General features: G+C 40.2%; 1 protein-coding gene across 3 annotated transcripts; it reads right to left on the bottom strand.

The window, feature by feature from the left end:
* Nucleotides 1-1,403: 1,403 nt before the first annotated feature.
* On the bottom strand, nucleotides 1,404-24,890 carry UBE2D3 (ubiquitin conjugating enzyme E2 D3). 3 transcript variants are annotated; one of them, XM_017838053.1, is made up of 8 exons: nucleotides 24,265-24,890; nucleotides 9,800-9,863; nucleotides 9,683-9,714; nucleotides 7,151-7,228; nucleotides 6,185-6,290; nucleotides 4,812-4,905; nucleotides 4,250-4,299; nucleotides 1,639-3,219 (listed from the first exon to the last, which is right to left on the bottom strand). In XM_017838053.1, exons 1-7 carry the CDS (start codon nucleotides 24,286-24,288, stop codon nucleotides 4,251-4,253), a joined length of 447 nt encoding a protein of 148 aa, XP_017693542.1. In that variant the 5' UTR covers nucleotides 24,289-24,890; the 3' UTR covers nucleotides 1,639-3,219; nucleotide 4,250. The 3 variants fall into 3 exon arrangements, with proteins under 3 accessions (XP_017693543.1, XP_017693542.1, XP_017693544.1); XM_017838055.1 differs by lacking the exon at nucleotides 24,265-24,890 and adding an exon at nucleotides 23,428-23,520; XM_017838054.1 differs by lacking the exon at nucleotides 4,250-4,299 and having other exon boundaries at nucleotides 1,404-3,219.
* Between the last annotated feature and the right edge of the window lie 1,644 nt (nucleotides 24,891-26,534).

Below are 26,534 nucleotides of genomic sequence, written 5' to 3'. Positions count from 1 at the left end.
AAGTTAGCATTTATAATCTTTATATAAAAATTATGGCACAGCATAACTGAGTGGCACGTTTTCACTCACATATGCAAAAATTCTATATACTCATTTTTTTCAACCAACACAGAAGATAATGTGTGCATCAGGAGACAGGCAAAAAAAGGAAAGATCCCTAACCAGTACCGCAGCTCAGTTCTTCCTGCATCATGAAAAGACACTTGTACTTAAAACCACTCAGTTTTTCAAGTGAAATTTCAATAAGCTGACTGGAATCATGTTGTTAAACTGAAACCTCAATTAAACATAGCAATAAATCTTTAAAAAAATTATTCCAGAATGAACACTCCCTTTCCTTTCCCTGCTATATGTATAAGTGCCTTGGCTTGACACTTTGTTCTCTCTAAATATTCTCAAATGAAAGCCATTAAAAAAAAAAAAGCTATTTTGTTTAATCCAGTTCTTTTAGGATGGAGCTACCCCTGTGTTCTGAAGCTATTACGGTATTTATCATCCTGGAATAAACCTTTTAGTTCTGTAGGAATCAAGATCCGTGATGTACTTTTGAGACTGAATGTGGTTTTGAGTAGGTAGATTACTCATTGAGGTCATCACTAATTAAGGTTTTAGTTTTGTGTGTCTTAGAATTCTTCATCATCACCTTACTGGCTCCTGATTATCAGCTCCTCCCCTTGCCCCCTGCTTGAACAGCAAGCCCAAACAGAACTTCTGCAGGAAGCCTGCATGAGACACTACTGAGACTGCTCCAAGGACAAAACACCTGTCATTTCCCACTTCACAGAGAGATTTTAAATCTCTGCATGACCTTCAGCATGTATATATAACATCTACAATTCACCCTCCTTTCATCAACATACACTCTAATTACAGAAAGTTACCAGAGAGGGTCAATGACGGATGCAAAAAAGAAACATGTAGTGGTCCAAACAAGATTTCCATCTTCCATGTAAAATTTTACCACCCTCTCCTTCCCTGACCCACCATCATCCACACCTCTTTGCATTTCATAAAGCCTGGTGCCTTATATCTCAAAAACCACCTTTCTAGTCGATCAGGTAAGCGATATCAGTGGCTATAACAACACAAATAAGCATCAAATAATTACAATTACAAAAAAAGAGGGCAGCACATTTGTAAGCTTAAAAATAAAAACTTTTACCTCAGTTATAATTCTACTGGCAGCTTTCCAGCAATATGGAGTAAGCAAAAATCTCTGGTTAGCAGAAATACTGCATGAACGGCAGCTTCAAAAGCAAATTCTAGAATGTCTTCTGTGAGGCACACGCTGCTAAAGAGAGCCCAGGTTTCTAAATTTCAAGCCAACTAGACTTTTCAAGACTTGAAAATAAGTTCACTTTCATAGTTAGAACCCGAACAAACCATGTGCAAACTACATGTTCAAATTTTTATAAAAATTAAGGTTTAACATTTATTTTACATCTAGCTTTCCACATCCATGTGGGGACAAGGAATCAGAATGTACATAACTATAAGCAGTGCAAAAGTGGTGCCAGTGAGAAGTCACAGATGCACAATAAAGTGATAGTACAGGACTAGAGAAAATTAAGCTATGGATTTTAAGAATGGAGACCAAAAAAATTAAACAAGAAAAAATATGAAGGAAGAGGGCAGGGAAGAGGAGAGTCGGATGTTTAATAATGCCCTTGTTGCTGCGAAGATAAACTAATGGCACAAGACAATGTTTCTTGTAGAACAAAAATCCAATAGCAATGAGTCTTTATTCACGTTTAGTCACCTGACATGAAGAAAGTGTCTGTTGCATTAAAATAGTCATCAATGTAAATGGCAGCATGGCTGAACAAGTCTTTTTCAATGGTAACGAACATCCCACATAGTAAAGTCACTTCAACACAGCCTCATGACAATTCCCACATCAAAACAGTACTTTATTTTATAATTTTTTTTGCCTCATCATTACTCCCACATTAAGATCTTTCAGTTGTCAAGTGTACAAGGTGAAGAAAAAGGTTCTCAGTCAGCAAACGCGGGTGCATCAGGAAGTATCTCCACAATACACCACTTCAGATCTGCTGGGTCCCAAGTCCATCCGTGAACGCTGGGCTCCCAGCACCAAGTGTAGCACACTACTACGGCTACACTGCTATGTTAGCTTATTAATTCTGCATACATCAGGCCGAGCAATGTGTCAACCTGCAACAGACTGAGCATTATAACTGAAAATGGCAAAAGATTCACTCTATTGAACTTTACATCATTATTTGATGTTAAACAATGAGGCAAATGCCAACAGTATATACAAAAACCAGCTTTGCTTTTACAAAAGATTTTGTTTCCCATATTGATTAATCCAGGCAGCTAACTCATTGGTTTATGCAACTTTATTGAAGAAAATAAATCAATTACTAGTAGAGCTATTAGTTGATCACTCATCCATTGACAACTTGCATCATTTATTCAGTGCTATATTAAACAGTGTTTTGGAAGACAGATTAACTAATAGCTCCAAGCCTCCTAACAAAATTTAAATGAATTACAAAAATGTTCTTAAACCCTATTTTGGAATACAAGGGATGTTTGACTTCCAATTTCCATTCTCTGTAAAACAAGAACTGGTCATTCCTTTATTGACATGCATAAGATACATCACATTTTCTGTTCTGCTGATGCTATAGATTCAGTACCAATTCTCCAGACACATCAGTTATGAGCAAAAGTAAATAATAAAACCTCAGTTCTCTAACACTGGAAGGTTTGGAACAAGATGGATGTTGCTACAGCAATGTTACTTCTTTGATGGGAGAAAACTGAACATCCATCTCCCCTCCCCCCTTCAGGTGATATCTTCAGTATCTGTTAGAGCAGTGAGGAATGTTTGTTTTTAATCTCATAACCAAGTTAGAATGAAGACATTGGCCACATAATACACATGCTCCATTAAAAAAAAATTCTGAATCTTGGGCAATTGTTCTTGTGTAACTACTTTACAGATTCTAAAAGCAGTTATTGTCCAAAGCTGGAAGAACTAAAGTCTTCTCAGATGAGCATGTGCATGAATGGAAGGAGGTAAACAAAAAAATAAAAAAGATGAGGTCTGATAGGGGAGCAGCCGGATAAGAAAATCAAAAAAGGAACAGTAATTTAAAGTTTATTCCAGCTATAATGCAGGTTATTCTGACTTTAAGGTAGCATCACATGGCGTACTTCTGAGTCCATTCCCGAGATATTCTGTTGTACCTGCAAACAAAAACAGGAAGTGAATTAATGTCAGCATGAAAATAAAAATTTCCTAAACAGTTTATGATTAAGTATAACTTTATCCCTATCTCCCTATTCTCTTTACACTACAAGAACTCTCTTTCTGTACTAAGATATACCTGAACTGAAAAAACCTGAACAATTCCTTCTGTAGACAAATTAGGATATTCTCTAATTTATAGGAAAAACTTGAAATTCATGACAAGCAAATTTGCCAGAAGTCTGTTGTGAGAAAATGACTGAGGAAGGAATAAAGACTATCTGGGATGGGAAATGCAAAGGGAGGATTTTGTTTAAATATTGCTCTTAGGTAAGATTACACTGTATCACATGCCATAAGTAAAGATTATTTGGTTAATAATATCATTGGATACAGAACATCAAATTTCCCATTTTAAGGAAAAACAACACTAAACATTTCTTCACACTTAATACTCTCTTTCCACACAAATACACTGCTCAAACAATTTTTAAAGGACATTGAAGTGCACTACTTCCACAGGAACTGAACTGACAATTAGTTTTCACTTAACTCCATGCTTGTCAGTAAGAAGTTAATTTTCAACTATACAGGCAGAACATAATCCCCATATGTTTTCCTATTTTTTGTATGTGGAAGACAGACACTGCTGTATAAAAAAAGTTGAAATTTGGATTGTCTAAATTCACCAATGTCTCTTCATGAGGTCTCGCTACATGCATCACTTTGAACCAAATTCTGACAAAATCTGGGTAAATACTTACCAGAACAAGTTGACAAGCTGGTTCAGAACTCAGTAATTATTCCATACTAACTTTTCTTTTGGGGCCATGCAAGAGCAGTAGTTGTGAGAAATAGTGACTAGTCACTATATTACACACTAATCACAGATCAAGCTGTTAAATTTCCAGGTTCAGTAACTGGTGCATCCATTATCTGTTAGTTAATCCAGTGCTTAGAGCATGCAGCACCCAAGTGCTGACAAATTTCCATTTTGTCAAATGCACCATAATGTGCAGATATTCTTACCCTACAGCATAGCGTATTTCTCTGTCCACTCTCTTGCTAACCTATTGTACCTAATTGGACAAATGTATTTAGCATTAATATATATATATGAAAAAACCAAACTAATGATTCTATCTGTGCAAAATGTTAAAAGTACCTCAGGAAAATAAAGTTGTTGCAACACAGATAGGAAAAAAAGTTCTGCAGCCTGTTTTCAAGGGGAGCACCACAATTATAGGCCAAGCTGCTGCCAAATGAAAGCACCAAAAACACACAGCTATCTTTTCTTCATTATAAAGATCTAACTATACTCTATTTATGTGCAGTAAGCAAAAAAATGGGCAATATATACTGTAAAATACTTCCCAACATGAGAAAAAGATAGTCTCCTTCACCCACAACTTCAAAGCTGCTCAGCTCCTCTGTTTTTAAATTATGCACTACCAAGAACAGTCACTTCTCTGACACACAAGTCCTCTCCATCTCGGATTTTCACAAAAGGCTCACTAAACACAACTGCTGTCTGACAATGCACTCTTACAAAGTCTGTTAAAGTACTAGTCTTGTGCAACTCTGTACTTACTTGTCTCTGTCTGTTTTATAGATACGTGCAATCTCTGGCACTAGTGGGTCATCTGGATTTGGATCGCATAACAGTGAACAAATGGATAAGAGAACTGTAAAAAAAAACAAAAACATTCTAACATTCTCAATAGCAAAACAGGAGCAACAATCTCAAACAATGGAACACAGATCTTTACACGAGCACAATGTCACCACAGGAGAGAACCTAAGAAGTATTTTCCTGATAAACAGCCAAATATATCTGTAACTCGCTCTAAGTAAAAAGCCCAGAATAAATTAAAAGTTTGTAAGAACTATTTGTTTCCTATTTCCCAATAGTTACAGCTGTCAGTGAGCACATGAGAACAGCACTGTTGTCCCCTGCACTATGATGTAACATAGCAGCCGACAAAAGCACATTATGTACTTTGATGACCAGCATATCCATGGTTTTCATCACTAACACTAGAAAATCTTCAAATTTAAATTTATTTTTTTTCTAAATCAGACTGACTTCTTTATCTGTTGCATGTAAGGTAACAACACCCTGGTCTGCACTGAATAAAACTACATGTATGTTGTAAAAAAGAGTAACACTGTTGTAGGCAACTAAGGCAACTATGAGGACTTCATTTCCTACTCTCACAGCAGTTTTGAAGGAAAACAGTGAAGCATTAAAATATAGGGAATCCACATTCAAATCACAAACTGATTCCTTGGACAGACAGGATTTACAAGTTCTATAGACAAAAGGTCTCTGATGGATCTTTTGAAGCCATAGAGACTAGTGGCTTTGAGGCAAAACAATTTGATCATCATGAAAGTATTTGAGAATTATCTGTTATTTACTATAGTAAAATGAGGAAAGCTAAAAATCTTCTATTGCAACAGAACATCAATTTATCCTGAAGTAGGATCAGAAAGTTTTGTTCATGATGTAATACAATGCCAGTGCACAGTGGCAGAAAGCAACATATATAAAAACCAGTTTTATTCATCTACCACAGATATGTCAAGATAACTCTGCATGTTATTTTAGACATTCAAAAAATATGCAAATTTCATTATTAAAAACTGACTTTAATTTAATCTTTAATTTAATATGCACGTGTGTATCTACATGGACAGCTGCAAACAAGCAGTTTCTCAGCCTTAGTTCGAATACACCACCACAGGCCTAATTCAATCCAAATGCAGGCAGATTCCTCTGGGACCAATGAAGCAAACTCTGCTAATACTGAAGCAAGTGGCCAGACAAGGCCTTAAACAGCCGTGTAGCAGGAGGTGTTAGAAAAAACAGATATCCACTAAAAATGCAGTAAGGCACCATTATCAAACTAAAAGCACTGTATTCAGTACAAGTTGGAAACATTTCTTGTTCATGAAAGTTACCTTTAGAAATAGTTAAAGCAGGAGACCACTGTGATCTGAGAATATCAAGACAAATGCTGCCATTACTGTTAATATTTGGATGATAGATTCTTGTTGTAAATGCAACCTGCAACACAAACAAAAAAAAAAAAAGTGTTTTGGTCTACGATGACAGTGATGGCATCCTTTCTTCTCAGTAAAGCTTTTAGTCAATTCAATTTACTCTAAAAGAAAAGGATCAAGCAGTTAAACTGCACCAAATTCAGGGAAATGCGCCCAAGCCACAATCTCTCAGTCTCCCATTACCAGGCACTATTTCAAACAGAGCAAGGGCAAGTACAAGGCTGTGTTTTAATCACAGCTGCCTGCATGATGAAGACACTCAACAGAAGTGCCTGAACCACAGTAACAGTGCTGTCACACAGCTAAGGAACTTCAAGTACTGCAGTCACTCCAAGGGTACATTTTCATATTGACTGAAAATTGGAAGACAAAGGTAGCGGCTGATAAGGCTACCAAAAAAAGAGCATATTTTGCAATTACTGTCAAATTCTAACAGATAACCTCTTCACCGATTTGAGGCACTCAGCAAGTTAATCCCTACCCATAGCGTCACATTCCTACAGACCAATCCAAACAACTACACTAACACTTGACAGTCACCTCAGCGAGAACTCTACTATAGTAACACTAAGTAACACTATAGTAAAGCCAATGAGTTTTCCTATCAGTTAAGAAAACCAGAAATAACCCCAGATATCATTCCAAGACATTTCAAATTCATACATATGGATTTGCTCATAAAATATATGCTAACACACCCATTCTTGTGGTAGTTAGAATGGGACCCAGCCATCTAATATACTGTAAGAATGTGTGAAAAGAAGTGAGAACTGGACAATATTACAACACCGAGACTGACAATTTCTGTCCTGTACTCAGTTCTTTAAAAAGCACCAATTTCACAAATTAGAAAGCAATACCTACCTTCGGTGGTTTGAACGGGTAGTCTGTAGGAAAGTGAATTGTCAAGAAGAATACACCACCCTGATATGGACTGTCGTTCTGTCAAAGCAAACAAATAATTCTCCTATTATCATCTTTAGGACTAAATACCACTGAAGATCTTGTTTTTTAAATAAATAAAAGGAGAGGAAATTTCTTTAAACAACTCAAATGTTTAATCCACCAGTACAAGAGAGATGCGATTAAAATTCAGTTACTACTTCCTAAGGTAAGCGATACAGAATATATACAGATCACTTTCTGTATGGACCTCTCCAAGCTAGTGCTTCATAAAAAACAGCTTCTCTGACAATCCACTCAAGATTACTTGGCAAAAGCATTTAAATGCTTCTGAGATAACTCCAAAAAGTAATGTTAACAGAGTTCATCAGATTCAAAATCCTCCAGTTCTGTGTTTGGAGCTTATTTGTTATGACAATCCAGGTAAAGAGTGGCCATGGACTCCCAATCCCTCTAAGTTCTGTCCTTAGCTTAGGAATTGCTCAGCCCTTCAGAAAACCTCGGAATACACAGTTAACTCCTTGTTCCTTGGAAAAAAGAAAACAAAGACCCCAACAGAAAAAACAAAAAACCCCCATCACCCTACCAGCACAACAAAAACGGACCAAAAAAAAAAAAAGATTCAAGTGAATTCTTCCTCTCTTTTTTTTAGAAATTCACTCTAATGTGGTATTGAATAGTATTTTACATTTCCTTTGTCCAAGGAAACAATTATGAGGATAATTCATTCAGGTGTCAACTATTAGCAGTAAAGCAACATATGGAAGTAAAAAAGATGACAGTAAAACTACAACTAAATTTCTGAAATAGAGCTAACAATTTTATTCTTTAACCTGAAGACTACTATGCCTTTAATTCTGAATTCAGGGCTAGGGAAAATGAATTTGAAACATACACAGTACCCTTCTGCATTATTTGTAAATTGAATTCTCATATTAATTGCAAAACATTTCACCAATGTAAGGAAATAACTACATCTTACTTAAATACCAGAAAATGACAATCTGCAACGCAAAACAAGGGATTCAAACCTGCCAACAAGCAGGTTATAACCCATATCCAATCTCTGATGAAAATCTAGTGATCAAGATATAACCTCTTGTACTTGGTTAATAGATACCATGTGAGGCCTTGAGGAACCAAAAAAACAATCCTTTTACTGCACATATTCTGGGGATACATTTTAGCAAATACAGAAGCTCCTCTCAGAATGTGTTAAACCAACACAAGCTCTCTTACACCTATCCAAGAAAATCAGAGCCTGTAGAGGTGGAAGACCAGATGATTGGTTCTACAATCCTTGTTGGTTATTAAAGACAACACCACAGGAGCACAAAAACTACTAACACCACATTTCTGTCAGGATATTGCCCGATCTGGAAACAGGAACACAGACCACCTGACACCACAAAAACCACATGGGGAAAAAAGGAGCTGTACATTATTAAACCAGAATGAGAAACTAAAAATAATAATCTCAGTTTAAATTCAACCAATGTTTAATACCTCATGACCATGCAGACACCAGTCACACAGATTCCTCATACCCAGTATAGTGCAAAACACTCCCAGCCATTTAAGCACGAATATAGCTATTGAACAATTCTGTCTCTTTGAGGTACCTAGTCAAAATCAATGAGGACCAGGTACTTTGGGATGAAGAGATATTTTTCCAATCAGGTGAACCTCTAATAAGCACGTTTTCCATTGTGGTCTCCTAATAACACACTTGTAGCTATAGAGTCAGGGCCATTCAGTATCACTGATACTTAATTCCTACTTTGTAGCCTCACCAGAAGCATCATATTGTGGCTGCAGGTCTACTGGAATCTGCTATTTGTCTTCGCAAGTTACACAAGGTTTTGTTTTTTCAATACAGATAACCAGCCCTGAGAACTCCAGATGTCAAGTGTTTCCATGTTATGTTTTCATTAAAGGCAAACGTTTTGCTTCCTTAATGAGGAAAGAACCACATTCAGGTTTCAGATGCTTATTGAACATGTAAAAAAGAATTTTTTCCTCCAGTCATAACTAAAACCTCACATTTCAGTGAATTTTTTCCCCTGCTATCCTTCAAGTATTCCAGATCTCAGCGTATGACACCAGACCAAATAAGGATTCCTTGCTCTAAGATCTACACAAAAACATCTCAACTAATTCCTGACATTAGGAACAGCTCCTTGTAAAGTCCATACTAGATTCAAACTTCGGAAAAAGTTAAATGCAAACACAGTTTCTAGATATTAAGTGATAGTATATCTAACGTTGCTCTAGAAATCATCTCAGCTGAAATATGTCCTCATAAAACACTGCAGCAACGAATTAATTAATTTTTTTCCCCTCCCTCATTTTCTGCTACTGTAAGAAACACCTCTAGAACTAAAGTCAGATAAGAAGAGTTTAAAAAAAGAAAAAGTAAATCAATCCCCCCCAGTTTTTTTCTCAATAAGAACTACTCACTTAATATTACTTCACAAGAATTAGAATACTTACAGGTCCCATAATTGTGGCTTGCCAATGAAACACTACAAAAGAAAAACTCCGCATTATTATCTATGCATGATATGCTTTGAGTTAGCAGAGCAAAACAGAAATCTTAAAGTTACTTACTGTCATCTCCAACGGGACCTGCTGAACACTGTGCTGGAGGATCACGGGCTAAGTCACTAAGTTCCTTTAGGAAAAAAACAAACAAAAAAACATACTGTTCAGAGCAGAAACACAAACAGAGTAATTTTCACTTCATGTCTAGCAAAAACCTTTAACAGTTTTTCCATATACAGACACAGGAGAATGTGCAATTAACAACTATTAGAACCACTAGATCAGTATAAAAAATGTCTTTATAAAAGACAACAAGCACAAAAACCAGCTATGAGGGTGAAGAGCTACAAGGACTGTGCTTTTCCAAGTACTACCATAAAGACATTCCTGTTGAAGAAAGGAGAACAGGACACAAATCATGAAGTAGGCAAAGTTTAACCACTTTCTGATGAAAATTTCCAAGGACTCAGTCTTAGCTAGAGAAGCCCGAAGTGGAAGGAGGGAAAGCTGTTGATGAGTTTTGATGAGTTTTCATGAAACAGAAAGCATTATGTATGTAACATCTGACATTAAAACTCAGAACAGAAAGAAAAACCCCCACTGAAACTCAGTTTCACTTTAACCACTACTTCCAGCAGGGATCTATCTTGCACAGATTAGAATAGACAGGAAAATTCAAGAGGCTGACAAGTGCTGGAATCAGGAAAAATAACTGTATTTTTTATTTTAAACTTCACATTTAAGGCAATTATGCCTTTAAAATTCAAAATAACTGAGCTGTAGAAACAGTTCCCTCCCCCATTCCAGAGGGAATGAAAACAGAAACTTCAGATGGAGGATTCCTTGTGTAGTAACAATACCGCTGTGAGGAATCAAAGAAGCTCTGCATTAATTTGTTTTAATGCTCCACAAGTCATTTGTTTGGACAGTGTGTTTTAAAACTAAATTTACACTTTCAGTTAAAGCAAGTAACAGCTACCTTCTTTCTTCCCTGCTCTCCTTTGAATCTAAAAATGGCTTCAAGAGCTTCTATAAATCTGCATTTGTCAAGGTATCTAGAAGTCATGGGAAAAGGCAAAACCTTCATCCCTTCTTCCATATCTTAACAGTACCACACCAGTTTTTTTCCTGCAAGTCTCTAAAAGTCATTAAAAACTTTGTCAGACAGTAAAGAAGCCCAGGCACACCTATTATGCTGGAAACACATGCAGATTGGGACCGGACAGCTAACTTTTGTCTGGGAAGATCCTAATGTGCATCCTTTATGTTTCACAAATTCTGTACTTTACATTAAAAAACCCCAAAACCCAAAACCAACTAAAAAGCCCCAAACAACAAAACCACCCCACCCAAACCCCACACCAATCCCCTTCCCCCAAAACACCAAGAAAATTTAGTCACAGATTTCCCCTTCCTATATGTGTGAATTCTCATGAACTTTCCAAGTAACAAGACTTCGGTTTTGCACTGGAATCAGACTTGTTTTACAAACTGAGATTGTATCAGTTTTGATAAGCAATGGCACAATGAAATTAATATTACAGCTCATTTCACTGCTGCTGTTACTTAAAACGTGGGCAACAGCTCTTTCCAGATCATCACAGTAAACACACTTAGAATACATTTCTCTACACTCTCCAGTAACTACTGAGGGTCCCTTATTTCTATGAAATATCACTCATTAGGTCCATATGTAAAAGAAGTTTCATATGGAAAGCTTCTAAGAATGATCAATCATTTCAAAAATCTGAGAGGAAAAAAAGATATCATGTTCCTTAAAGTAAGCTATAGCAACAAAATAAGGAGATAAGACACAAATATTATTTTAATGCAGTTGTATAGTTACTACTGCATTCTTTGATTTAATCCTGGAAGAACATTTAGATCCTGTTGGTTTTTTTACTATCACACAGACTAAGAACTATGAAAAGGCTCTTCATGCAGTTTATGAAAATTAGGAAATTGAGTAGCATGAAGACAAGGATGAGAAAAGATCAGCAAAAGTGGACTGTCAGAGGTATGTGCATTAGACTAGAGAGCTCTTCAAAAGGTACTACTGTCTTCAGAGAAACAAGAATTCAGTACTCAAGATAAAAATAGATATTTTAACACAGCAGGAGAATTAGAGTATGTCAGTAATTCAACTAGGAAAAGTAAAGATAAGTAGCATTACAAATATAAGATGTAAATTTATTAAGTTCCAGTGAAAAGTTTGTGCAAAAAACCCTTTAGTCGTACTAAAAATAATTTAAAAGCTGAAACAAACGAGTTTGAATATTCCAGACTCTAGTAATTTCACAATATATGTCTATACAGAGTTACTGCTTTTAACTACTTGAACTGTTCTAGATAACAAACAAACAGTGACCTTCATTAATGAAAGGACTGAAGTTTGTCTGGCCCAAAACACTTCAGCAAAAAAAACCCCAACAAAACCACCTAATTGTGCTAATCAAAGCAGTTCAATATACAGATAATTTTAGGAGCACATGATACACCACCTAGCATTTCACCCACAGGGCAAGAAATTTGCCCACTAAATTTGGAAAGGAAAAAAGGCTGAGGTAGCACACTCTTGTATCTGCTTCTCTTGGGTACTATGGTCAGAGGAGTAAAGTTTGTAGTAGAGTTGTTTGCTTCAGCAGAGTGTGAAAGACTGTGGAAGAACTTGGGCAAACATGAAGCAAACCCTGGCTCACAGTAACACCAGACCTACTTCGCCTCCCTGTTAAGTGAGAGACACTTCACATCTACACACAGAGGGGAGGCTTTTTGTCACAAGGGAGTGGAAAGTTCTCTCTCGGTAACTTTAAAAAGCACCTCCTGAAAGCTACAACTCTGCTAAATCCAACAGGCAAACTGGAATAACTGGAAACTAAACAAGCAGAGGCATGTGGGCTGTGATATTTGGAGTGCAGTTGAAGCATTTTGTTAAAGGAAAAGGAGGAGCTTTTTTTTTTTTAAAGCTTCCCACTTAGTATAAATACAAACCTACTTTTCTTCTCATCAATCAGCAGCAACGATTCTATAACAAAAAAATATTTAATCTGAAAAACAGATCTGACACCAAAACTAAGCTTCATCATTTCCATGAGCCGATTTAAAAACATAATTTATAAGAAATTACCTCATAACTGTTGCCCTCTTTTACCCATTTCTCACCAAGAAGGTAAAGACCACATTAAGTTTAATTTTACAAAGCAGAGTTTAACTAGTATTTTAGAATTAAAAAACGTTCCCAAGCATTGTTCTGTAGCATTTCTACACATAAGAGCTTTCTGCTTTTCATATTTCTTCTACTGCCATACCTACTTCTCCAACTTTGCTTCTTTTCATTCACATGGTATCAGTAGTGCTTTCCTTTTACAAAGGGGTATTAAGCTACATCCCAAACCTTCTTAAAAATCCCCAAAGTAGAACCCACATTTTCCTGGAGTCAGTCATTACAGTTTTTCACTTTTTAGGTGATTTAAAAAAAATAAAAAAAACTCCCAAGAAGTAAATGTGAAAGACTTTACATGGGGACAATAAACCAAATTTGGTACAGAGTGACATGCTATTGCCTATCGGAAAGGATTAGTCTTGAATTACAACCATGACTAGTAGTCTCTGTCACTGCCAGAGGTTTCCGGTATAGCTCCAGCATGTCACCATTTCTGTGTCCCAGTTTCCAAATATAAAGTTGCAACAGCTCCTACTTCTCCACCAGGATGATTAGTCACTCAGCATTTTACAGGTTTAAACACTGTTTAAGGAGTAAGTGTCAATGCTACTGTTAGAGGACAACAGCAACGTAACACAGACAAGAAGCAATACATGTACAATTTTCTAACAGAGTTTTGGAAAACAGAGATAACTAGAAATATGGCAACAGTACCTGCCACTGCAACAGTTAGATCTGCTTTAACATAAATTCAGCACCATTGCCTTCTGCCAGTTCCACATAAAGTTTCTAGCAAGATGCAGTTTCATTGGTGAAACAGCCCCGTTCTTAATCTCCTCTCTTCTCTTTCACTGTACATTAGAAAGCTAGTGAGAACCCAAATCAGTACTTTCAAAAATATGCTTATAAAGGCTAACTAATCTGCTTGTTTTGCAGAAATATAATTGTATATAACATAGAAAACATGGCTTATGCTTCAAGTGATGATTCAAAACATTGACATGTGAGTGCGAATGCAGGACTATGTTCTATTATAGACCACAAGTGTCTTTTTTGACAGAAAAGCTGCTAAAAAGACCCTCAAACAATAATTTAAAGAACAGTAAGGGATATCTCATCCAAATATCCAGGTGCAAGACAACAAAAGCTTTCAGGTCTCAGCAAATTCTGTAAGAAACGACAGCCGGGTGCCTACCAAGCTGCCTTCCTGCCATGTATCAAACAGACCAACATCTGTGTTGGCTTCTTTTCTTCCCGTTTGCCAGAATTCATACTGTCTGTGGCACTACTACTACATGTTTCTAGTTTAAGTTAGAATAGCCAGGCCTTAATTTTAAAGGTACTAGCAACAAACTAAATACAGGGTGGCAGAAGATCACTCCCACCAGTGACTGAAGATTGTCCTCCAAGAGCTTAAACTCGGTTACATTTAACATTGGTTTGTAGAGATTTAATATTGGTTTGTAACACAACTACTTGTAAAAATCATATATTGCAGCTTTCTGGTTTGTAGTTGAGAAAGCATATTGGAAAAAATGGAGTTAACTTGCTTTAATTTTCCAGACAATAACTTGTTCTTCCTTGGAGGGCCATGAAAGGTGATATGCAGTTAAATCAGAAATTAAAAAAAAACAACAACAAAAGAAAACAAAGAAAAACCAAACCACAAACAAAAGAAAAAAACAAACAAACAAATCAACTAAAGAGGAAAAAAAAGAACACTTAGGCCAATAAAAAAAAAAAATCAATCTTTATTAACTTGACTGCTTGTCTAATGTTGTATCAAACAGGATATTTCAAACTCTAAGCATCCCAAAATTCATCACTGCATTAGTTTTACTCATTAGCTCACAGCTGAAAACAGCTTTAAAAAAGAAGGAAGGATTGGAAGCAGCTATAAAGGGAGGGGAAGAACATTTAAGCCTGTTTGAAGATTAAGGAGTGTCAAGCAGCAAAGAACTACTGCCTCATCCCACACACCTGCATTTGAAACATTTGTTTCAGCATGGAAATTAATTACCCCTGGAAGCAGAAAATAACATTTTGAAAGGACACTGAATGTGGATTTCTAAGCAGAATAAGAAAGCAATGGTATAATACACATCACAAAACAAATGATACCAGCAGAAAATTATCAGTTTCAAACAAGCTGGCCTTTTGGCTAACAATAAATAGATAAATCTAGTGTGTAATGACAGTGCATAGATACAGAAAGATGTAGGTTTCTGTCATTTAAAAAAAGACATTAGAGCAACTATGCAGAGGAAGCACACGAAGGCTAGTCACAGAAAATAGTGAGGATCAAAGAGCACAGAAAGGTTTTTTAAGAAACCCAAAACACAACCAGAAATGTAACAGTTGTGATTCTCCCTATTTCGGTTATTCTGCTTCTATTTTTCATGGTTCTCCTTTCAGCCCTTAGTACTGAATTTTTCAGGCTACACTCTGCATATTGTTTGTACAATGTCTAGCAGCAATATCATAATGGTATAATGGAAGACAAACATAAAAATAACTCATTTTTTAAGCCTTGCACTCAAGGAAGGAAATGCCAGACTGCTGCATAACTGTAATTAAAGTAACTTTGTGTACTTGGACTGTGATACAAACTACTCAGGTGACCACCTACTATCTTTTCAAAGAACCTACCTTTCAGTACACAAGCCCTTTGTGAATGAGAGTATTGTCTACAGCTCTTCTCCTCTGTTCTGAGATTTGGAAGGGGTACAGTACAGGTAATGGCTTTCGGCAGATTTCAGAGTTACTGCAACTAAAACGGCTCTCTATTTATTCCAGTGTTTTGCAGAGTAGTGGACAGATCCAACTGGAAAAGGAGCTGAGTTACAGACCTTGCTTCCCTGGTCCCTCATTAAAGGCATTCAGAACAAACTTAGAAAAAAGGTGGCAACTACACACCTGTAGTTGTGCTTTGAATTCAAAAGTATGGTTTGTTTCCCCCAAAATAATCAAAACCACAGCAGCTGTCTTACTCAAGATGAAGAAAATCTACTTTACACACATAAATTCTGAGGTATTATAACAATTACCTGAAAACAGAGCTTATTAAAACACTCCTATGCTCACTGTAGAATGAGGGCTGTGTACACCGACTAAAGTACACTGAAGGGAGAAGTGTGAAGTGAAGCACTGGTTAACTACCTAGCCACTCAATGACAGCCGGTTATTTTAATTTTGGCATTTCCAAGCTTTTGAATATTGGACCCTGAAACTTAGCATTCTTTTTACTTGGGAGTTTTTTCCTGCAAGAACCACGCTGATCTTTGGTTCGGTAACCCAGGACTACAATACAGCCCTAAGAGAGGAGGGTAACCAGTGTAAACAGGCCACAAGAGAAGCAGCAAGAGGCATCAAGATAAATGAAACAGAATGGCTGGGAATCGGAGGGACAATCTAGACAAATGTAAACTGATGCAGTTGGAAAGAAGTTTATATTCAACATAACGCACTCAGGAATGTGATTTTGGCATTGTGCTAGACAATTTCCCATAAATGCTAGCTTAAGTACTTGTTAGATGCAGGTGTTTGGCAGTATTTCCCGAGAGCCTCCCCAGCAGGCTGCCCTGCAGCTTGTTGAGGGCGCAGTGACATACAGCAGAACCTCAGCCACCAGCCTCTGACACACCAACCAGAAGCTGCACCTGGTACGTGCCCTGCTCTGGACTCAGTGTGACAGGAGCCTCCCAAAGCTTGCCAAGACTACACAAACAATGACTTTGGAGAGTGGCAGAGTACAGGACAGGTTTTTGTAGAAATGACAAGCAGTCTTAATGGAGCACATAACCTCAGCAGGCCTGCATCTTCTGAATAAAGGTACAAGAATTCTCCATGTTCTCAAGGAAATGTACAGAAAGGAAAACTATGTAACACAAAGTAATCAAATTAATATTCTAACAAGTAACACCATGTCTTTAACCAGCATAGTGAATTCACTGTTCAAAAGCAGTTTATTATTCTGAAATTTAATTATTTAACCTAATGAACTCTGAAAATCAGCTCTCCTTTTAAAAAGCTGTCTTGACAGTCCACGTTTTGTATGAATCCAAAGATGCACGTGAAAGCTACTGCAATATACCATAAGGGGTATATTCTATGAACACAACTGTGTGGGAATGATTACACTAGCTTACCTACAGTGTACAACTACCCTATCATATTAAGCTATTTGTGTAACTACCCTTCAAAACTGTTCTGTGTTTTTAACAGCTAAGTCATAGAGATGCAAAACTAAGGGCTTGTCTATAGGATTAGATACAGTTACACAAAAAATCAGCTCACACCAAGACAACAGGGTAGAAAAAAAACAATAAAAAAACCACCAAAACACAGCTGCTCTTACAGTTGAGTTCCACCTCAGTTATCCAGAGAATAGTGATGTCCAGAAGGGTCTTAAAGTTTAAAATGAAAAAAAAAAAGAAAAAAGAAAGGGAAAAAAGTTTTTAAAAAAAGTTTAAAAACATCTTTATCAACAGACTGCATCCTGAAGTAGGGGGTCATTGCTCAGCTGGCAAACTGTCATTCAGAAGATCCCTCTACATTATTCAAGGCAAGAAGAAACTAAAACTAAGCCTAAAAGGAAAAACAAAGTTTGCATTTATCTCATTTAAGAGAATTTTTTGGCATTATTACTCAAACAGGCCAACACAGGTTGGGAAATACTGTCTTAAAGCAAGGCACTTGTACGTATTAAAAACTTAGAAGAGCTCACAGAAATGACGAGCACCTGGCGAACCTAACTCCAGGTTACAGAGAAGCTCACTATAAAGTTAACTGAGCACTTAATACAATCCTCGTGCCTTCCCAACAGGAAGACCTAAAGCACTTTAGCATCTGCACCGAGCTTGCAACTCTGGCATCCAGATGCTTGTGGAAAGGATTAAACATTGGACGCCTCCTTTTTTTTACTGGGCCGTAACATTTGCAAAGCAGTCTGCAATCCTCCCACCTTGCCTTCTTAAGACCAGAATAAAAAACAATCACAATTACAGTGAAAAAAACTGCAGATCTTGAAGATGTCTAGCATATCACACTTCTCAAATGGACGAGGTTCAGAACAAAGGCTTCCTTTAAACAAAAATTTAATACTGAAATTTACTGTTAGTAAGAAGGCTCTGAATGATGTTTAAACAAAATAAAAAAATCCCCCCTACCTATTTAGCTTTCAGCCCTGAATCCTGCAATACTCTATTTGGTTCATTTTTCAGTATTAAACCTTGTGTACATCCAAGTGTTTTACAAAGAGCTGCCAAAGGCATAAACACAAACTTGTGAATATAATTTTAACTAATTTTTTTTTGCAAGGCTTCCCCAACACAACTACTGCATTTAATGTATCATATCAGTGCCCTATAAAAAGCCCAATGAAGAGAACCTGTTTTTTTTAAAAAAAAGGCACCTGCATTTGCCATTTAGAGTTTGAGGCATTAAATTTAGATTCCAGGAGTTCATAAAACTTTTCAGCGTGTGCAACTCAACACAGTTTAAGACTCTCTTCTGATAAAACCAACTTTTAAAACATTTAAAAATGCACTACTGACTGCAGTAATATATACATTCACACTGCTGCTTTCATTTCTTACCCTATTTTTCTTTCCTGCATATTATACCACCAGGTTACTACATCAAATCAATCACAGGAGAAAATGCATTTCTCTAACTCAGCCTTTCCAATGTAAGCTACAGCATCTTAGCCTAAAACCATCAAAAAAAGTCAGCTTATACTGAGAGATCAGGTCTAATGCTGAAGTGCAAGTTCCCATTGCCAGCTTTGATGCACAAGGGAGGGACCTATACGAGAACACAGAGCAGACAATTAAAGTGGGAAAACCTTCATATTTGCAATAGAAAGATTTAACAGAGATGACATATCAATGCCCTAATCTGAATTACACAAAAGCTCAACCCTTTCCCACTCCTCCTTACCAGCTGTCACTTGACATCTCAGAGAAGGTTAAGAACCTCCATCCTCTCTCAGGACAGTTCAACCCAGTGGATGCAGAGAACACATCCATGGGTAGGGGATAACACCAGGCTGGAGGTGGCCTCCACAAGGAACAGAGATGCCTTTGGCAAGAGGCAGTTTACTGCTCAGGATCCAACAGCTGCTGCTTACAGCTGTTTACATCCTTCCCTGCTCCTTCACCCATTAATGTGAGCACAGAAAAGGCCTCAGAGGTGGTTACAGACTGTGCAGGCGGTTGAAGGGAGCTCATTCTGTGGAGTTCTACATCAGCTCTTCTGTAGAAGAAACTCACACAAGGAATAATAGCAAAAGCACTAGCTTACTTTCAAACCCACATCTCTAAAACCTGGAATGATCATGAAGATCATAAAGGCTGGACACTTTTTTACTCTATACATTATCCCACCTAAATCCTTAATATACTGGAGAACACTTTTTAAGGTATGCAGGAAGTACCCATCTAATGGAATACTGATCTCTGAAGTTCTGAAATTACTTAAGTGAGATAACAATCCCCATTCTCCTCCCACTCCAATGCACACATTTAAAGATCTGTGTTGACTGAGAACTTGTTTCACCACCACCATGTCCATTTAACAGGAGAAATCTTTTAAGTTATCACAGTCTAAACTTTCTAACTAAGGAAGCATCATTTTTCCTCTCTCATTAAAAAAATGACCAGTTCTTAAAACACACCCAGTTCCTTAATAATAAATGCTGGACTTCAATATAGAGTAGCAATCCTACCCAATTAAGAAACATTATTTCCATTTTCATTATTTGATTTCATAGTATAAATGTTACTTCTGACTATTTGGATAAGCTAAATCTTAAACAAAATTTAAGTGATGACACCTTTCATCTGATAGTAAATAACTTTATTCTGATTTTTAAAAAACACTTAAATCCTAGAGCTTCCCAAACTCCATTATTCCATATGATTTAAAAATCAACCTCCTGCCTTCTGTCTCAACCTGACCCTTCCAACCACCGGGTGCAATAGTTGCGCTGCACTGACTACCTGAGGCAGGGCTTAGTCTAGTCCCGGATATTCACAACAGTTAAGGTGACATAACTACCCTAAAAAAGGTAACTCAATACATAGAGAGAGCATTCACAAAGGTTTAAAGCATTTCAACTAAGCTTACATTAACTGAATTTCATTAGCTAGCTAATCTTAACTTTCTGAGGCTGTAAACACACAAACTCAGACTTATTTCTAAAATTACATTCAAGTTATTTAGATATTTTGAAAAAGCACAGCAAACTAAATCCAAGACTGCCTGCAAAAGTAAAGTGTTGTGAGTTTCCTCTAGAGAAGAACAATTTATTCACACAGCTTCACCTAGCTACTTTTTTTTTAATTTCATATTAGGTTCAGAAGAAAAAAAGTAGCAGTATAAAAAAAAAGTAATAAGCAGGCTTCATAATGCTTCAACTGAATCACCTTTGGTTAAACTAATGCAGATTTCCATGCAGTCCTCATTGATACATACTACATCCAATCTCTGAAAAATATTGTGGATATCTCCAGGGTTAGCAGGATTTCTTACTATAAGCATCTGGAGAAGAGCAGTTAAAGTTGCAATTAATTATACATCTAGGAATGGTGCTGGAGGCTATAGCCTTGAGGAAAATAGTTATTCAGCCTCCACCACTGTCAATGGAAGCCTTCTATCTGTACTTAAGTAGCAATAAATGGTTTTGCCCTTTCAGCCTTTAGCTTCCAGGATGCTAACTCCACTTAAGATTTTCTAATAAATTATTCCAACATAATGATGCTGGCTTGTGCTATGCTTAATCAAACAGCCATAAAACACAGCAGGCACAAGCTTTCTTAAAGATTTCACAGACATTTCATGCATACATCTCCTGTATTAATTCTATTTTTAGCCTATCAAGATCACCACTTAGGCCACTTAGATTTACCTCACGTTAATGGATGTGTATAGCAGTGATAAAATGGATGTGTATCAATGATGTAACATACCCAAGCTTCCTCAGCGTTACACATTCCTGATTCCCTACTCCTACATATATGCTTCCCTATTACCGGATCATCATCATTCGAAGCGGAAGTGCCAAAATGCTGCAGCAATTACAGGATGTGTGTTCAGCAGGTACCATCAACACTTCAGACCAAGACAATGTGCCACAGCATGTACCAAGCATTTACATACAGACTCATAAATCAACATGAATTTCTTGGCAATTTGTGGAAAAAAAAAATCTGGGGAAGAACTTCATCCTCGGGAAAGCAAACACCTAAAGACATAGGTTCACATTATTCCGGGGTAGAAGAACTTGCTTGCCATAACAAAACAACTGCGTTGGGGGTATTACATTTATAGGGTTTAGGAGGATTCACAGAGTAACCAATTAGAAGTCTCAAGGGGCTTACAGGAACACCCAATCACAGGAAGGGGTTAACAAGGAGCAATGGGAAACACCTCAGGACACCTTTCCCAGGACATTCCTGCATGGGAGATAACCTGTCATGGGGGGTGTTGGGAAGAAGAAACACGTGTTTGCAAAGAGACCACAAAAGGCCATTTTAAGACATTTTTAAACAACAGTTTTTCCCATATAATGCAGGTTTAGTGCCACAAACTGCCACTCTTGTGCAAAGCAAGCCATGTCAATGAAAGTAGAGTTCTGCCAACTGAACGCAGGCTACCCTCAGAGCAGATGGCACAGATGCCATGATGAGCTCCAGCATAACAATAACCTTTCTGGGAATGGCTATGTACCTGTCAACTACTTCAGTTTGGAGAGCGCTTTATAAAGGGTGTTCCAGAAGTGGATAACCCAATACAGAGCACATAAATACTCACGTGCTTTCATTTTCAAGTCAAAAGCAGAATTTGCCAGTTATGTCTTAAGTATAAATTGTTGTACCCTGAATGTGTAACAGACTTCAGATTAAATGTACACACATTAACAGAATCTCAAAGTCTGGTTTACCCAATATAATAAAAAATGTTATTCTCCTTTACATGTCAAGTCCACAAAGAGGGAATCAGTCAAACAGACTGAAAGTATCTTCACTGGTGCATTCGAGATGTCATCTGCTGCAGAAGACAATGAATTCTAGTCCTGACAAGTAATACCACAAGACAAACTAAATCAGTTCTGTGTGATTACAAGGTTTTGAGGTCCTGGTCTCTCTTTAGCCTGTTCTCATCTACTGCCAACAACATACTACACGGAAGCAGAGAGTTCCAAGGTCTGATCTGTGACCTTACAACAGGATGACAGCAGATCCCAGCTTACCAGGGACAGCATGCCATTCTCTCTGGCTTTGCCGGTTGACAAGATTAAAAGGACATCCACAACCATTCTGCTACAAAACTGGCCCTGCTATATTTTGTTTTCAGCCTCAATTCCAGTAAATGGTCGTACTGGAAATCAGTACTGAAAAGAAAGCAACTTGCAAACAATGGTTTCGGTCTAGCAAAACATCAATTTCCAGGTTGGCAAATACAAAATCAAAACAGCGAACTCTATGTGAATTTGGAAATACATCTTGTAGCATGGCATGATGCAATTAATTAAAAATAGCATCTTCAAAAAAACAAAACAAACAAAAAGAAAAAGGCATTAAGAAAAACCCTAACCCAATCATATCCCCACTCCTAAACTCTTGCACTGGGTAAAGGAAGAACCTTGCTACTACACAGTGCCACAGAACGTAAGGACCAATACAAGACAAGAGACTGCACACAACAGGCCAAAACCTTGCAGTCAAAGAGATGACTTACTGGTTCAAGAGTCATGCTGAATCGTTTTCAGGTTCTGACCACCAGATTACTACTTAAGTGGGGGTTTGACTTGGCTTACATTTGACAATAAATTCTTACCTGCAGCGCCTGAACGTGTTTCATAAGCATGAGCTGATGACAAAGCATACCAGGGAGTATTCTAGCTGTGTTTCAACTCAAGTGATATCATCCGCTAATACAGGGGAACAAGTTCTGATGGCAGATTCAAAAGGTATTGTTTTGAAATTCTTGTCAGAGCATAGCCGTATTTCAAGTACAATCCATTCAGTTTGCTATCTGGAATGGATTTAAAATTTTCAAAGACAACAGAACTATTGATTCACCAAAAAAAATTAGAAAAACCCCTCATATTGACTGAAATACGCCTACAAGCACTGCGTTTAATTACAGCGAGACTAAAAGGCGGCATGAAGTTTATACACTGTCTACAAAAGGTGTTTTGTACACCGAGTTAACCGGTTTCAGGACACACTGACTTTCTGCCATCTTGGCAGGCTACGAGATGACCAAGAAACTCCTCTGAGCTCTTGAAACACGTAAACGCTCCACGTAGCTCGCGTAGGAAGGAGCACAGACCCACAGCGACTTCCCGGTAACGTCGCTGCACTCCCATCGCGTTTTGCCGTTACGTCCCAGCAATTCTCAAACCTGCCGAGAAAACCTAAGGCTGCCCAAGCGCAACCTCAGGCCGGGAGTCTTCTTACCCTGGGAGAGGTTTAATAAAAAAAAACAACCAACAACAACAAAAACCCCAACAAACTTTCATCACCTCGGCATTTTTTCCGAGTTAGCCGCCGCGAAGTTGCTCCACCCGGCTTCGATTGTGCAACTGGGGGAGGCGGCGGCGCGCAGCGCGCTCCCGCCGGGCGCGGGGGGAACCGATCCCCCGGCGGCCGATGGATTCCCCGAGCGGCCGGGAGTCCCGGGGCGGCGGAAAGAGGCGACGGCGGAGCGAGGGCGGCACCGCGGCGGCCACTCTGCCTGTCCGCGCCGCGTTACTGCGGAACGCGAGGGAACCCGGAAAGGGCCCGGGCCAGGCGGACCCGCCGCCATCTTACAATGCGGGAGAGAAGTTGCACGGAGGAAGGGATAGCCCGGCCGAGGGGCCGCTGCCCGCCCCGGGCAGCGCCGCCACCGCGCCGAGACCCCCCGGCACACACGGGCCAGAGCCATCCGGGCTGCCCGGCGGCCGAGGGGCAGCGGCGGCGACACCGAGCCGGCTCCGGGCTGCGCTGACATCCGAGCGGCCCCGGGACCTGCCGCTCCCCGCCGCGGCCCCGGCTCCCCGACCCACGCCCTCAGGAGGGGGCCGAGGCCGAGCTCCGAGCTCTCGGGCCCAGCTCCACGGAGAGCGGCCTCGTCGTCCCGGCCGGGCCACGGCCCCGCCGGAAGGAGCCGCCGCTTCCCGGCCTCCCGCCTCCGCCTTCCCCCCCAGCCCCGCGGTCGTGCCCGTCTCCTCCCGGGGCGGGGAGGGGGGGGGCGATGGGGGAAGGGGAAAAAAAAAGCTACCCAAAAAATAACAATAAAAAAAAAGGGCGAAGCAGGGCAGGGGGAGGGGGGGGGACGCGAGGCCGGCAGAGGAGGAGGAGCCGCGGCGTCCACTCACCTTGTTGATGCGTTTCAGCGCCATTGTGTGTGTGCGAGTGCCGGGCCCGTCTGCGCGCCGCGGTGACTCCGCGCTCCGCTCGGGGGGCCGGGAGGGAGGAGGAGGAGGAGGAGGAGGAGGAGGAAGAGGAGGAGGAGGGGGAGGAAGGCGGAGAGGGGGGAGGGGGCAGCCGCGCTTCTCCTTCCTCCGGAAACAGCCGGGGGGCGCCCGCCCGACCGGCCGCCCGGAGTCCTGCCTGCCTGCGGGCAGCGGGGCCGTCAGGCTGCTGCGAGAGCGCTCCGCCCGCCGCCGCCGCCCGTCACTGCCGTGAGGGGGTGTGAGGTGCGGGAGAGCCGAAAGGCGCCGCCCGCCCGGGAGAGAGAGAGACAGAGGGCGAGAGAGCCCCGCGCTGCCGCCACCGCCGCTGGCCAGGCCCGGACACCGCGGGTGGGGCGGGAGGCGGGCCCGAGGGGCCGGGTCGGGCACGCCGCCGCCAACGGCTCTGGGGGCGGGGCTTCAGCGCGAAGAGGCGGGGCCAGAGGCGGAGGGGCGGGGCGGGCGAAGGAAGGTTCTGGGGCCGTCCGCGGGCGCCACCGTCTCGGGGCCGCGAGCGGCTTCTTCCGCCTGGGGCTCCGCGGGGGCGCGGCCGGAGTGGGGTCGCGGCTGCTCCCGGGGGCTCCGCGGCGGGCGCGCCCCGCCCACTCTCCGTGAAATGGCGGCGGCGGCCGGATCTAAATGGTCCCGCTGACGCGGCGGTGCGGTGTTCCTCCGCGCGTCAGCTGTCTGTCAGCGCCGCCGGGCATGTCACCGGGAGGGATCGTCCCCCAGGAGCGAGGCTCGGGCGTCCTTCCGCCTGGAAAGCACCAGCGCTCCCACGGCCCGGCCGCCGCGGGAGCGCCTGGACGCGGAGCGAGGCGGGAGCACCAAAGCCGTGGGGTTTGAACCGTGCATCGCGGTGCGAGTGACGGAGCTAAAGCTCTGCTCCTGCCCAGGAGGAACGCGGGCCTGGTGTGAGGATAACGGGCCTGGAAGCATCCTTCTAGCAGCTTATTGGCACACGCAAGGAAACGAGACTGAGTTTCTCAGTATACGGGAAAACATAAACCACCGGAGGGGGGATACAGTGACGTTGACTGTCAGTACAAGAGTCAGATTCATCAATTAGAGTCTTGGAATCACCAAGGTTGGAGGAGACCTTTAAGATCGTCCAGCCCAACTGTCCACTGCCACCGTAACCCCATAACCACTGGATTATCACCCAGGGTCAGACCCAGATGCCTCCTGAACACCTCCAGACATGGTGAATCCACCACTTTCCTGGGCAACCTATCCCAATGCCTGACCACCCTAACAGTGAGAAATCATTTTCTAATATCTAATCTGGATGTCCCTCGTCTCATCTTAAAGCCATTTCCTCTGGTTCTCTCACTGCTAGCATGGTAAAAATGATCAGGCCCTACCTCACTACAACATCCTTTCAGATAGCTGTAAAGTGTGGTGAGGAATAATTATTTAATTTGCAGTGATACTGTCTGCGATGGTTGCATCTCCTTGGAGACTTTTTATTTCGTGCAGCATGGGTCAACAAATAACTCTCAGCCAGGTGCTTTTTTCTCACAGTAATAAATTGTGTAGATTTATGCATAGGGAACGACTCCTACTCCACTTCTGTGAAGCAACAAGCAGAGAAAGATTGCCAGACTGCCCTTCTGCTGTAATGATAGGATATATCGCAGTGCCAAACATGGCATTTGCTGTCCGGGGAGGATGTACACATAATTAGCTGAGTTCTTTGCACTGAACTTAGTTTGCATTTGTTATAGTGCACTAGTGTTATATTTCTTGCTATCTAAGATGCTAGTTATTATTGGTCTGGAGAAGGCAGCATATTCAGGAAATCTGACTCTGTAACAATATTTTCAGTATGAAGCTTGACAATAGCCAGCAGTGAATTAGGGGAGCAATGGGGTTTTTTATTATTTTTAAAATAGTACTGTAGTAGGACATAGGTTTTTTAACACTCATATCACGTACAGGCTAGAGAGAAAACAATGCCTCATACTGTAAAGTCCAGTTATCTTTCTGTGATCACTTAAACCATTCCTAGTAACTTCCTTGTGTAGTCTTCATTTTCTGCTTATTATTTTGATTGTACTGAAAAGCATGTTCAGGAAGTGTAATTCCAACCATTTCATTTTCATTCTTATCATCTTAATCAAGAATATTGCTGAAGAACAACTTGCTGTTCCTTGCCCGATTTGGATTATGGGTCCTATTTAAACTGCTCCAAA

This window comes from Lepidothrix coronata, unplaced genomic scaffold (assembly GCF_001604755.1).
Source record: "Lepidothrix coronata isolate B3197 unplaced genomic scaffold, Lepidothrix_coronata-1.0 Scaffold322, whole genome shotgun sequence".
Classification (NCBI taxonomy): domain Eukaryota; kingdom Metazoa; phylum Chordata; class Aves; order Passeriformes; family Pipridae; genus Lepidothrix; species Lepidothrix coronata.
The sequence above is the reverse complement of the archived record's forward strand: the minus strand, read 5'-3'. Positions and strand labels throughout refer to the sequence as shown.